The sequence below is a fragment of the Amblyraja radiata genome, chromosome 24 (genome assembly GCF_010909765.2).
Source record: "Amblyraja radiata isolate CabotCenter1 chromosome 24, sAmbRad1.1.pri, whole genome shotgun sequence".
In the NCBI taxonomy this organism is placed as follows: Eukaryota; Metazoa; Chordata; class Chondrichthyes; order Rajiformes; family Rajidae; genus Amblyraja; species Amblyraja radiata.
Window position 1 is genome coordinate 3,906,171 of NC_045979.1, and position 14,728 is coordinate 3,920,898.

At 44.7% G+C, this 14,728-nt stretch overlaps 1 protein-coding gene and 1 pseudogene across 1 annotated transcript; one reads left to right on the forward strand and one right to left on the reverse strand.

The window, feature by feature from the left end:
- The first annotated feature begins 1,985 nt into the window (after positions 1 to 1,985).
- Positions 1,986 to 2,133, forward strand: LOC116987122 (annotated as a pseudogene).
- A 4,421-nt stretch (positions 2,134 to 6,554) lies between these two features.
- amigo1 (adhesion molecule with Ig like domain 1) lies at positions 6,555 to 13,473 on the reverse strand. Its single transcript, XM_033042283.1, has one exon. The coding sequence runs from the start codon at positions 12,624 to 12,626 to the stop codon at positions 11,106 to 11,108; it is 1,521 nt and encodes a 506-aa protein (XP_032898174.1). The 5' UTR covers positions 12,627 to 13,473; the 3' UTR covers positions 6,555 to 11,105.
- Positions 13,474 to 14,728: the final 1,255 nt, after the last annotated feature.

Consider the following 14,728-nt stretch of genomic DNA (forward strand, 5'->3'; position numbering starts at 1 on the left):
ACAATGTTCACACGCCTCCAGTTCAATAAACGATCTTCCAGCATCACCTTCAGCTTCCTGGCATGAAACCAAATCTGTACTCAAGTAGCTAGCTCTCCCTGGATCCCATACAACCGAACATTCCAGAGCAACCTACCATGTGGAGCCGTTCAAAGGCTTTGCTGAAGTCCATATAGACTACATCCATGGCCCTGACCTCATTAACTTTCTTGGTTACCTTCTTGGCTAGCTTCGTCAAAGAACTTAATCAAATTCATGAGACAATCTCGCACACACAAAACCATGCTGACTATCTAATCAACCCATGTCTTTCCAAAAGCTTGTATATCTTATTCCTCGGAATCCACCCTAGTAACTTTCCTTCCACATATATTGGGTTTACTGTTCTAAGGTTTCTGTTTTTTTCTTTGTTGCCCTTCTTAAATAGAGACATAACATTAGCTGCCATTAAGATACTTAGAAAACCTCTGTAGGTTCTCCTTAAGCTTATCTGCCAGAGTATCTCATGTTCCCTGTATGTACACCTGATTTCCTTCTTAAAAGACCTGTCCCACGGTACGAGTTCATTCCAAGAGCTCTCCCGAGTTTGCCCTGACTCGTACTCGGAGATTTACGGTAATGGCCACTCGTCGGTACTCGGGGCTCTCGTGGACATTTTTCATCACATTGAAAAATCTTCACGAGTCTTCCCGTGCTTACCTGCCATTAGCGAGTCTTCCCGAGTACCTGCCGTTAGCGTTCCGAGCCACTAAGAGACGTCCCCGAGCTCCGACGTACCCGTTACGTTCATTCTCCGTGCTTACCACGAGTGATTTTTTAAAAACTCGGGAGAGCTCTTGGAATGAACTCGTACCGTGGGACAGGGCTTTAAGTATGCTCCTCAATCTGAATACATCTCCAGGAATACTTTTGATCCCAGCTGCTTATACCTGACCCATGCCTCATTCTTTTTCCTCACCAGAGCCTCCATCTGTCTTGTTGTCTTTACTTCTACCTGCCTTGCCCTTCACTTGAACAGGAACATGCATGTGTTGAATGCCTCCAAGGACTATTCAAAGCGTCCCAATATCCAGGGTCCTATTGCCCGCAAACAACCTACTCCAATCAACTTTTGCAAGCTCCCCAATTTCTAAATGTAACTCGTTGACCAGCCCTGAACTGATCCCTTATTATTTTAAAACCAGTAGAACTGCGGTTGCTGGTCGCTAAAAATATTTGGGGGAGTTATAGTACAAACAGAAGATGGTCAACACCATTACTTTCTCATCTCACCCCTAGAACCTCACTGGATGATCCTTCAGTAATGCCAACCTGGACCACAGGCGTGATGTTCTCCTAAATCAGTCAAGTAAGTCCCTCTTCTCTTATTCCCATCTCCATCTTGCCTGTAGCACTAGTACAATTGAACATTACATTGCCAGTCCCATCCTTCTCTTAGCCAGGGTTTTGTAATGAAACAAAAAATGGAACAGTACAGCATAGGAACGGGCCCTTCGGCCCACAATGTTTATGCCGAACATAAACATAAAGCTGATCTCATCTACCAGTATATGATCTATGTATATACCTCCAATCCCTGCATTTCCATGTACAAATAGAAAATTATTTTAAACACCACGGATTTGCTTCACCACCACCCCTGCTAAAGCATTCAATGCCCCCACTACTCTGTGTAAAATACTTTCCCCGCACATCTCCATTAAACTTTCCCCTACTCACCTAATAGCTCTGCCCTCTAGAGTTGAACATTTCCATCCTGGGAAAAAGGTTCTGACTGTTTACCCTATCTATGCCTCTCACAATTTTACATACTTCTATCGAGTCTCTCCTCAACCTCCGACGTTCCAGGGGAAATAATCCAAGTTTATCCAACCTCTCCCTGTAGCTGAAACCCTCTAATTCAGGCAACATTTTGTTAACCCTCCTCCGCACCCCTCCAAAGCCTCTACATCTGTCCTGCAATAAAGCAACCAGCACTGCATGCAACCCTTACCTGGCAGGGGAGAGATCCCGATCAAAGAGGAGGTTCTCCCAGCACGCCGCTATCCCATTGCACTTTGGGTGTGCTGACGCCTGCAATGTCCCCAAATGCAGGATACTCAACCGCAACATTTGTGTTTGTGGGGGACTGCGTGAATGTTTAAGAGCGGCGCAGTGGCGTAGAGGTGGAGTTGTCACCTTACAATGCCAGAGACCTGGGTTCAATCTTGACTATGGATAAGATATGATACGATAGAACTTAATTTATCCCAGGAGGGAAATTGATCTGCCAACAGTCATAAAAACACAAGACACATGAAACATGAAATTAAAGTGATGAGCGGAAAGCATTGGGGATGTTCAAAGATTGGGGAGGGAAGTCAGTCTATCCCACGACAGAAGGGAGAGGAGTTGTACAGTTTGATAGCCACAGGGAAGAAGGGTCTCCTGTGGCGTTCTGTGCTGCATCTTGGTGGAACCAGTCTGGTTGACGAGTGTGTCATGAATGTAATCCAATTTGCGTTGGGCCTCCTCCATTGTCAGAGTGAGGCCCAGGACAGAAAGGCCAGATTGGGAATGGAGGGGGGGAGTTAAAATGCTGAGCAACCGGGAGAATGGTAAGTTAAGGCGGACTGAGCGGAGGAGTTCAGCGAAACGATCGCCGAGCCTGCGCTTGGTCTCGCCAATGTACAGAAGTTGACACCTGGAACAGCGGATATAGTAGATGAGGTTGGAGGAGGTGCAAGTGAACCTCTGCCTCACCTGCAAAGACTGTCGTGGTCCTTGGATGGAGTCAAGGGGGGGGAGGTAAAGGGACAGGTGTTGCATCTCCTTGCAAGGGAATTGTGGGGAAAGTACCTGGGGAGTGGGGGTTGGGTGGGATGGGACGAGTTGACCAGGGAGTTGAGGAAGGAATGGTCTCTGCGGAAAACAGAAAGAGGTGGTGATGGGAAGATGTGGCCAGTAGTGGGATCCCGTTGGAGGTGGCGAAAGTATTGGAGGATTAAATACTGCATGCGACGGCTGATGGGGTGGAAGGTGAGGACAAGGGGGACTCTGTCCTTGTTGAAAATGGGGGGAGAGGGAGCAAGAGCGGAGCTGCAGGATATCGAGGAGACCCTAGTGAGAGCCTTATCTATAATAGAAGTGGGGAACCCCTGTTTTCCTAAAGAATGAGGACATCTCCGATGATCTAGTATGGAAAATCTCATCCTGGGCGCAGATGGGCGTAGATGCAAAAATGGGAGTAGGGGATAGAGTCTTTACAGGAAGCAGGGTTGGGAGAAGTGTAGTCTAGATAGCTTTGGGAGTCAGTAAGTTTGTAGTAGATGTCGGTCAATAGTCTATCAATAAGGGAACTTGAGGTTAAGGAGCCATTAGGAGGAAGTGACCATAATATGGTAAGTATTAATCTACAATTTGAGAGGGAGAAGGGTAAATCAGAGGTGTCAGTGTTACAGTTGAACAAAGGGGACCATGGAGCCATGAGAGAGGAGCTGGCCTTGACTGGAAACATACCCTAGCAGTGATGACAGTGGAACAACAACAGCAGGCAAGGTGATATTGTGTTTAACAGTTTTCTTGTGCATAAATATGCAGTCTTTCGGACTACCCTGTCAATTTGTTCATATATATATTTATATCTGAATAGGCAAACTCCCAGGGGGAATTGAACTGATCTTCCACATTAATATTCATCTAAATGATGATGTTTATTCAGCATATTTATACATGTGCCATTTATCCAGGTGTTACTTTGAGCTTGTGGAAACATTGAGGGAACATTCATTGACAATATGGTTCATGTTTTGATTGTACTCTAGGAAGTTTCAAATACTTAAACTCAGGAGTTTTGACCGTCAGGTATATTAGAAACTTCTCCGAGTGGGGTTGTTGTTTCCAGCAACATCTTGGAATTTCCTGGAATGAATGGCCACTGATGCCAACAACTCAAATGGCACCTCATCATCATTAGCTATCCCTGTTGCTCATCCCAACAAATCTTTCTATACTCTACTTTGAACCAAGTTGATCCCTTGTCTTGATAACAATGAGACAGTGCAGGATGTGCATGAGATTACAGATTGTGATGCACATTTCTGCTGCTGTAGGTTCACGATATCTCATGGTGGCCCTATTTCGAATGTTCACATCCGTTCTGAGACAATGATTAGTATGGGTGTTAGGGGTTGGGGGGGGAGAGGGCAGGAGAATGGGGTTAAGAGGGAGAGATAGATTAATGGAGGAGCAACTTGATGGGCCGAATGGCCTAATTCTGCTCCTATCACATGACTTTATGACAATCCCATTTAGCATATTTGATGTGCAAAGCTTTGCTGAAAAGGCAGGAATTTGCCTCAAGGACAGTGCAGTGATCACCTTTAGCAATTCTGGCATGGATAGGTGCATTTACTACTAGATTGGCAAGGATAAGGTAACTTCCTAAATAGCTAATGGCATCTTAATGGCATCACAGGAGTACTAGATACTATTGGGTTTCTAGGGGCAAACTTTTGTGAGAATGCAAGTATTTTGTGAGAAATGTCTTGGTTTCAGATTGGAAAAACAAAGTCTTGTGTGAATCTCCCTGACATAGGGCATACTGGAGTTGCCAAATTTGGAACATTGCCTTGCAGCTTTCTGGAATTGAAGATTAAAGGCAGGGAAATAAATCATAGTTATTAAAATTTAATGTGACGGTTTTCTTTCATTTTTTTAAACATTTGTCAGATAACAAAACATCTGATATCATAAAATCTGATTATTCAATTGGGTAATTAAGAGCATTAGTTTTCAGTGGTTTGTGTGGTGCTGCAGTGACTGGCGATGTTGAGGAACAAATGGCAGATTCTGCAAGGAAATCAATTATAGGCAGAACATCGCACAATGAATCATGAAGAATAGGTTATTGAAAAGTGGCAACCCTTGATTTGAGTGTGACGTGGTCTTGTGTAACGGGCTTTGTCGTAGATCAATAATATTGCTTCTGACGGAAGATTTGCATTAGTTTACCACGCTTCACTCTTTGTACCTATCAAAACAATATCGATGAGCTAAAGGTAGACAAAAATGCTGGAGAAACTCAGCGGGTGAAGCAGCATCTATGGAGAGAAGGAATAGGCGACGTTTTGGGTCGAGACCCTTCTTCAGACTGATGTCGGGGGGGGGTGGGGGGGGGGACGGAAAAAGGAAGATGCGGAGACAGTAGGCTTGTGGGAGAGCTGGGAAGGGGGAGGGGAAGGAGGGAGAATGCAAGGATTATCTGAAATTGGAGAGATCAATGTTCATACCCCTGGGGTGTAAACTACCCAAGCTAAAGGATCTGTGGCTGCTTTGTACAATCCTGACTCTATGACATGCACTGATTATAATGAGAATAAACACCTTCATATTCTTTGCTCATATAAAGCTTTCTGATGTACCACTGAGAGTCAGGCAAGTAAAAAGGCCATGATTACATGCTATTTGTATGGACAGTCTCATTCCGCATACAATCTGCTTCGGGAAGTAAATTCAGCGTGGGTTTCTCCATCATTGATTGTAAACACCATCAAATGGAAATCCCTTTTGTCTTTCTTTGCCATCCAAAATACAGATGTTTTCAGACATCAATATTTCCAGCAATCAGTTCTCAGTTTTACTGTTAGTTCATTGCCCTCAGGAAAGGTTTTCATAAAAAGTAAATTGCAAAATGAAATATCATAATCAGAGCTAAAACCTTCCAGATTTAATTTCAGACTAGGCTGCTAAATAACATGTAAAGTCACGAAAGCAACAGACAAATGTCAGGCACTCCAGCCTTGATATTAATTTTAGCCCCCTGGACATAGTGTAACAAGTCAGCGTGTTCCCTTGATATTGTTCCGCTTTTTCATTTAATAATGTACAACAACAGCAGCAGAAAGTGGGAACAAGAAAACGTATTGTTCTATTCATATTTGGTGAGCTTTATAATGGGCCGTGCTTTTACCGTGGCTCTAATTACAAGCTGAATGGAAATAGAAATGTGAGTGATAATGAGACAAGGAAGTGGAGGAGTGCAGAGTTTCTCCACGGGACTATTAAAACATGCACAAGCAGCAGCAATAGGGCATTCAGGAGAATGCTGGAGAAACTCAGCGGGTGAAGCAGCATCAGGAGAAATCTCAAAGTAGTTGGAATGTGGATCTCAATACTGCTGAGAGTGGTTGATAATGTAATTTCATTATGCTTGTTTGTTTTTCACAATAGCCTCCTCTCACCCCTCTTTATCTCTTCCTTTTGCCTATTCATTCTATTCATTTCTTCCTCATGTGGTGCATCAGTAACGTCACGAGCCAAAAGGGCCGTGGCCATTTTTCTGCTGTAGATTTCATGTAGATTTCTTCAGCCTGTGGCAGGCAATGACTTTCAGCTCTTGGTGGCCTCAGCTGGTCGCTGAAGACTTGAGTTATTTTAGCCAGAAGGAGATTCCAGCAACACTTAAGAACTAAAAAAAAAAGCTACGAGCGTCGATCTCTTAGCTTCCAAGACAGGTCTGCTTTAAACTTACTCATGCAGTGTCAGGTGGTGTTTACAGACCAAGAGCACTTCAGTTAAGTTTTCTTTATGTTCCATGTGTCTTTAATTCAGCTCTACACACAAATCTGTCGGTGAAATTATTCATAGGTAATTCACAAATTAACAATACATCAATGTACAAATTAAAACTGCTGAAAGTAGCAAACCAAAAGTTTTGACAACAACATTAATGGTTCGAAGAGTATAATTTGTGCTGGATTTGGCAATGTCCTTTATCTGATGGATCATTTCCGCGGTCAGGGGATTACAATGAGAGCACATCATCGTAATCTCCTGCCCAGGGTAATGACCCGACTGTCAGTAGGTAGGTGGGAGTGCGGGCAGTTAGTGCGTTATGACCAGATTAGTCCTCCTGAACGCAAGATCAAGAATAATCAGCAAGAAATCCTACTAAACCCTGAAATTGGTCAAATGTATTTCAGCCATGGAAATACTGGGTCATGTCCATTGTCAACCAAAGGCTTCTATTACCAAGAGGGACTGAGAATAAAACACTAGCGCTGTTTAATGTTGGAGGGCAGGATGCGAGCTGGTGGAGATTATCCTCTAGACTCTGTGCACACACTTAGGTGAGTTTGAAGAGACACAATATAATAAATTATTATTACTAAAATCACAATACATTGTTCAAATGTGACAATGAGGAGGACATAGATCACAGCTGCAGAGGACAGTCTCCTCCACTCTGCTTACAAGACACTTGACAAAAGCCAGCAAGACAAATCATGTTTCCTTTGCCTGATACATTGAATAACAACATTCACCGTTAAAAACATCATTGAGTTCACAAACAGGCACACGGCTGAGTCAGTTTGGAGCAAATTGGAATGGATGGATCGCTGCTACATTGCCAGTCCTACATTAATCTCTGTGTTCAGGGTAAGTGCAGACCTTTCAACAGCGTGCGAAGACAAAAGTACTTTGAAATCTGCAATTATACTGCAGCCAGAAAAGACTTCTACTCCAACTCGAGCACATTATCCGGTCTGATCTTCCCAGTGCTGTACTAGGGCTGGTGTTGTCTTTCAGAAGACATTAATCCAAGGCCCTCTCTGTTCTTTCAGGTGGTGGTAAAGTCCCCATGGCACAAATTCCAAGAATAGCAGGCGAGGTCTCCCTTGCAGCCTGGCTAATAATAATCTCACAGCCAACCATCCCCCAAACACAAATCACCTTGCCATTATCACATTGCTAAATCTAGGATCATGATTTTTACAATCTGGGGCTACATTATAACTGTATTTTTCCTTTCTTATAATGTAGCTAGCAGCATATCCAGCACTGCATGCTTTACAAAAATATAACTAATAGTTAATTTTGCATAAGAGTATATGCAGAATCCAATTCAAAGATGACCCTGAATTGGAATAAAACACTGCCAATTCTACAAATCTGAAATAGAAACAGAACATTCACTTTGTTTCTCTTTTCACAAAAGCTGCTTGATCTGCTGAGCATTTCCAGCATTTTCTGGTTTTACATCAAAGATCAAAGACAGTGGGTGCTGCCTCACTGAGCCCCAGATACCCAGGATCGATCCCAACCTCAGATGCTGCCCGTGTGGAGTTTGCACGTTCTCTCTGTGACTGCATAGGTTTCCTCAGCAAGCTCCAGTTTCCACCCACAGCTTAAAGACGTGTGGGGTTGAAGATTAATAGGCCTCTGTAAATTGACCATAGTATATAGTGAGTGGATGCAAAAGTGGGATTAGAACTAGTGTGATCGATGGTTAGCATGGCCCCAGTGGGCCTAAGGGCCTGTTTCCATGCTGTGTCTCTAATCTAAACTATCACAGGGAGATCTTGGGAGATAACAGCAGCCTGAGAATGTTTTCTTCTCTTTACACTTTTACGATAATCATATCTTCAACATTATACATGTACTTTTATCTTCTTAATGGGGATCATGACAGAAGCCTCCTCGTGGCGATCCCCGGAAACGATGAAACTATGCACTCTGTGTGACGCGGCGGGCGACTAATTCTGTCAACATGTCGGACGACGACAGAATCCGACAGCGAGCTCTACGTCATCTGACACACGAGCACACTCATCTTCTCAATTATATTATATTTTATATTTTTAACCCTTCCCAGGATACTCAAGCACCCATAGTTCTAATCAACATCATCTGGTTATGAAGTTGAAGACTTGCATTGAATTTCAATGGACAGAAAACTTACAAGATGTGTTTTAAAGGAAGAGCAATATTTCCAACACTATAGCATTGGTGTGTCGGGTAAATTAAGATGATTAATTGCGTCGCAACCTCCCACCACTCCAAACTCACACAGACTAACCCTACTTATCTTAACCTGTTATCATCTTAAACTATCACTTATTTCCCTTCTTTCTACTTGTTTTGCTATCTCTTATCAAAAACCCATCACATTCTTTATCTTACTGGATTTTATGAAATAGCAAGGACATGAAAAAGTATCAAGGCACTTAACAGAAAACTGGGTACAAATTACAAGACACAAGCGACATGTGACTGTCTAAGTTCCTTGCTTGTATTGTTGCCCTGAAACAGACTACATGTGATTACAGACAACACAAAACAGATCATTATTTTTGAAATAAATATTGGCATCTTCAAGCAGATCCATGCAGTCCACCCCTTTCACAAGCCTACATGCAGTGCTTGTTTTTAACCTCAGACTAATTAGATTTTACTTATATAGACGTTTGTTTGTGTAATTCTTATACTCTACGACCCAGTGTATGGGAATTGGTGACAAACCAGTGAGATGTTAAGTGTATTAGAGATAAGCTAAGGGTGACACTGCTTCACTGCATGCTGCAGAGAGGTGTGTAATTATTCATGTACTGCAGTGTTTGTGTTGGACAGTTGGAGTAACACAGTGTAAAACGTAACACATAACACTGAGACAAGGATTATTTGCGATTAACCTGTTATTGCATCAATCCATCTGCTTTCTGATTTACCACAGTGACAATACTTCTAAAAAAGTACTTCATTGGTTGCGAAGTGCTTTGGGGGCATCCTGAGGTCATGAAAGGTGCAATATGTATGCAGAAGATAGACACAAAAAGCTGGAGTAACTCAGCGGGCTGGGCAGCATCTCTGGAGCGAAGGAATGGGTGATATTTCAGGTTGAAACCCTTCTTCTGAGTTACTCCAGCTTTTTGTGTATATCTTTAGTTTCAACCAGCATCCGCAGTTCCTTCCTACACAATATATATGCAAGAGTTCTTTCTTTTTTAAATTATTAGCTAGTCCCTATCTCTCAATCACTGGGTTTTGTTGACTGTCAGGCATGCATTAAATTAGACCATTGTATTATTTTCTCTGCTCTGCTATTTTTCACTATGCAGCAGTTCCGTAGGTGCTGGTTAATGTTGCCATACAATATTTTAAATAGTTTCACCAGGCTAGTCATGATAGAACACAAGTCCGACTAGTTCAGAAGAAAATGTCAAGACAAGACTGACTTGTTATTCCACTCTAGTCCAAAGGGTGGTAAACCAAGTATCACGATTCATACTGGCAATCCAAAATTCGCAGATGAGCTGACACACTAATAATACCATAGATCACGGAGCTGAACTTTATCAACGTGAGTGGGTTTTTTTCCTCTTTCTTTCTCAGTACATTTTGAAAGCGTTTTGAGGTGTATCATTTTGAATTCAATTCTGTCCAATATTCATTGCTGCATCAGTTTAGGATTAACCAGATGAGGGAGAATGCTGAATGCACAGTGTGACACGTCAGGCCTGCCATCCACTGCTTTAGGCCAATCATTGGTAGAATGACCCCAGGATAAGCTTGTTCCCAGGTGCATGCTGCAAACCCATCACATCACCCATTCCTTCTCTCCAGAGACTCTCCAGTCCTGCTGAGTTACTCCAGCACTTTGCGTCTACCTTCATCAATCTTGCGTCAGGGTAAACCAGCCTCTGCAGTTCCTTCCTACACATTATGAACTGCCTCTGGCAAGAGTGATTGGTGATTCTCTGGTGTATTAACTGGCCATTGGTTTGGGACACTCCACCCTTGTTGTTAGTTTGCATTTACTGATGTACACTGCTCCACCACTATACCAGACGAGATTTCTAGGTTTGCATTTCATTCTTTCCCTTATGCTCCACACATTGGGCCAAATACAGGGTTTTTTTCTGTTATTCTCACCGTTTTCACCAACATTTCTTTAGAATTCCATGCATCACCTGTGGAAGTGCCCTCCTGGCTCAGCAGGGTTAGTCATGTCAGCCGCTCGATTCAGACAATCCAGTCTCTGCTGGAGCAGGTTGGTTGGGTTCGATCGCAGCTTAGGAAGCTGCAAAGCCTATACATGGTTAGTCACCAGGAGTCTAAAAATAAATAGAGAATATCTTGGACACTTAAGATACCATTGTGTTCCTTCAGTCTGCTTTCTCCTGTTGAGGCTTGGCGTCGTTACTGCAGATTGTTTTAGCTGAATCGAGAGTTGCATGGGTGGCCCGTTGATTGCTGATGAAGTCTGGGGTTAGGATGCTACACATCGGCACCACTCACCCTGCAGCCCGTGCATGCTGCGCAGACCATGGCTCTCATCCATTGCCTCAGACGACAATGGGAGAGTCGGAAGACACAGAGCCAACAGAGCCGCAGTCAGATTTCTTTCTGGGCACCGCTAGGAGTCTCCTGTCCTCAAATTCTTCCACGGCGTTTGGCTTGTGTTTCCCATTCTGCCCCTGCGCATCCTTGCCCGGCTCGCTGAACGCCACGCGTCGGTCCATGGTGGCTTTATCCACAGAGATGTCGTGGATGGAACTAGCGCTCAGCATGGATGAATGGATGCTTTCCTCCTGTTGCTCCCGCTGCTTGTCAGCGTTGCTCCCGCACCTGCAACGACACGGGGTGAGGTACAGGTAGATGAGGACCAACACTACGCTGGCAATGCACCCAACCAACGTGGTGTAGGCTGTGCTCAGAGAATCGTGCCCCAAACTGGACGTAATGTTGCGTACCTTCAGCTGCACATGTATGGTCTCGTTGAACTGGTTACCACTGGCCAGGCAAGTGTAAGTCCCGGAATTTTCCGGCTGCAGATTGCTAAGCTGCAGATTGCCATTGGGCAACATCTTGATGCTTTGGTTGTTGTGGCCGACCTGTATGGTCTCGTTGTCCGGTGTCACCCACACTTTTACCATGTCCCTCAGTCTGGTGTCGCAAAGAATCGTCAGCGTTCCCTCCAAGTAGGCAAGCAGCACCGAGTCAATAATAGTGCTGCAGTTCATGTACTCCTCTTGCAGGTCGAAGAGCCTGATCGACACCTTGTGGTTCAGTGGAAGGATGCACTTATATTCATTTCTGAAATCCACAGCAGAATTGAAACTGCGGGAATGCCACTGGATGACCATTTCGTACAAACTACAATCACAGATCAAGGGATTATTGTGCAGGTACAGTCCGTTTTTGACAGATGCAGGTAGAACTTTGAACTCGTGGACAGGAAGAGACTTTATCTTATTACTGGACACATCTAACAGTTCCAGAACGGGTGACCTGGTATTCGCCTCCACTAACTCCTGTGGAAATCGAGTGATCAGATTCTGACTCAGGTACAACTTCTGAAGGCTGTCCAGGCCTTCAAAGGCAGTCCTGTCGATCTGAGATATCTGATTATTGTAGAGCAGGAGGACCTCCAGATTTACCAGTCCCTGGAAGTGAAATTCTTCGAGAGTCTTCAGCTTGTTGGAGGACAGGTCAAGGTATTTCAGACACGGTACCTCGGTGAAAGCTTCCTCAGATGTGAATGTCAGGCCATTGTGGCTGAGGAGCAGAGTGTGGAGCCTGTCAAGGTGCACTGTGGTCCATCCAGCTCTCAGGCGGGTCAGGCTGTTGTAACTGAGGTCTAGGACAGCTGTGTATTTGGGGAGAGAGTGAGGGACGTTGACCAGTTCCCTTTTAGAGCAGCTGACGATGTTACTGGCACAGATACACTCGGACTGACAATTGAGAGCAGACGCGTTGACAGGATGGCGGCCACACAGAGTCAGGAGAATCAAAACACTGAGGCAGGAAAATATGCGGTTGTATCCGCTGGTCAGGTGCAACTCCAAGAGGCAGCTTAACCACATGGCTAGACTCTGCAAACTGGTCAGCGAGTGTGCCAGAGTAGATCAGGATTCACAGCAGAAGTGGGAGAGTCGTTGGCTGGAGAGAGGCATTTCTGACACAAGGAACTCGCATCTGAAGCGGTGAATAATTGAACATAGTGCAGAGAGCAAGTGGGAACTGGCATCGTGCCACAGAGAGGAATCTGCTCTCGGGATTGCAACCATGCCCCGATGTTTAACTCATTGCTGCTCGGTTTCCGGGTAGATGCACTGAAAGTTTTTACTTACTGGCGACAATATATAAATATATATTCCGACAGCTTGTCCCGAAGCAATTGAAGACCAGCGATGGTATCGCGGCACCGGGTTAATCACCTTCCCATCGAGGATGTCCTCTGCAAACGCGAACCAACATTCAACATTGCGGCTCCGGCAGCAGCAACATCCCGCAGTGAGGGTGCCGTCTTGTTTTAAACCAAGCGAAGACGGCAGGGGGAGGAGAGGGGGGTATATGTGTACGGGGTGGGGTGCGAGGACGGATTTGCTTGCAACGAGAGGCGGCGGGCAGAAAGCAAAGAGCAGACTTGATGGGGATGGCTGGCAGCGACGAGAGAGCGAGCGGGATCCGCCAAACCCTTACCCGTAAGCCGAGGCGCAGCGCTGCAGGCAGGCAGGCAGGCAGGGGTTATGCAGCCGGCTGGCCGATAGATAGATGAATAGAGAGCTGGTGTTGCAAATGCGGTGCTCCCCCCTCTCACGGCCGCCTGGTTCAGCTGACTACGCACTCGGCTCCACCACAAGTGACAGGATTGTTTATTTCTCCCCTCTTTGTTCTGCTGCAATTGGAGGAGGGGAACGCCGGTCAGGCAAAGTGGCAGCTTCGTTATCCCATTGGCACCAACCACGCAATGAATCCAGCCTACACTTAACCCATTCAGCGATAGCAATGTTTGCAAACTGACTGCAGTAACATTCACCATCTTTGCCGTGTCCGTCAAACCAACAGTCGCAGATTTCAATCAAAAACTTATTTCTCGGGCCAACTCTTCCCCAAATATTATTATTTTTTTCAAATTATTTGATTTCCCCGCCTATTTAATGAATACCAGTGTTTAATAATCCTTGCAGATTGCAGTTTCAAAATCTGACAGGGGATTTTAATTTGTAAACTTCGAACTGGATTCAAAGTGCACATCTGAAGAAGGGTCTCGACCCGAAACGTCACCCATTCCTTCTCTCCAGAGATGCTGCCTGTCCCGCTGAGTTAATCCAGCATTTCTTGCGGTGTAAACCAGCATCTGCAGTTCCTTCCTGCACATCAAAGCCAACAACATTAATTCGACACAAAAAGCTGGAGCAACTCAGCGGCTCAGACAGACATCATCTCTGGAAAAAATAAATAGATGACGTTTCGGGTCGAGACCCTTTTTCAGAATGAGTGTCAGGGAAAAAGGGAACGAGAGATATAAACAGTGATAGAGGGAGATATAGAACAAATGAATGAGAGATGCCAAACACTTTAATTTCCCTCCCATTCCCACACTGACCTTTCTGTCCTGGGCCTCCTCCATTGTCAGAGTGAGGCCAAACGCAAAGAGGAACACCACCTTATATTTCACTTGGGCAGCTTACAACCCAGCGGTATGAATATTAATTTCTCTAACTTCAAGTAACCCCTGCATCTCCGCTCTCCATCCCTCCCCCACCCTGGTTGTTGTACTAGTTTCACTGTCAAGTTTTATTGTCAGAACTCTTGAGGTCTGATTGACCTGGACTATGACACGTTGGCCTGGCTCGCCTCAACGGAGCTGCAGGTCTAAATGACATACGACAGAAGAAGAAGAAGTCTGTATAACTCGTTATCACCTCGCCCACAGCCAACAATGGCCCGTTCCCTTGATCATCGTTACCTTGTTGCATATCTTTCATTCAGTTGTTCTATATCTATAATCTCTCATTTCCCATTCCCCTGGCACTCACTGAAGAAGGGTCTCGACCCGAAACATCACCGATATCTTTTCTCCAGAGATGCTGCCTGACCCGCTGAGTTATTCCAGCTTTTGGTGTCTATCTTCGGAGTAAACCAGCATCTGCAGTTCCTTCCTACTCATTCATTTGACGAC

Coding starts and splice junctions, on each gene's coding strand:
- amigo1 (XM_033042283.1), bottom strand. CDS start 12,626: ATGTGGTTAAGCTGCCTCTTGGAGTTGCACCTGACCAGCGGATACAAC.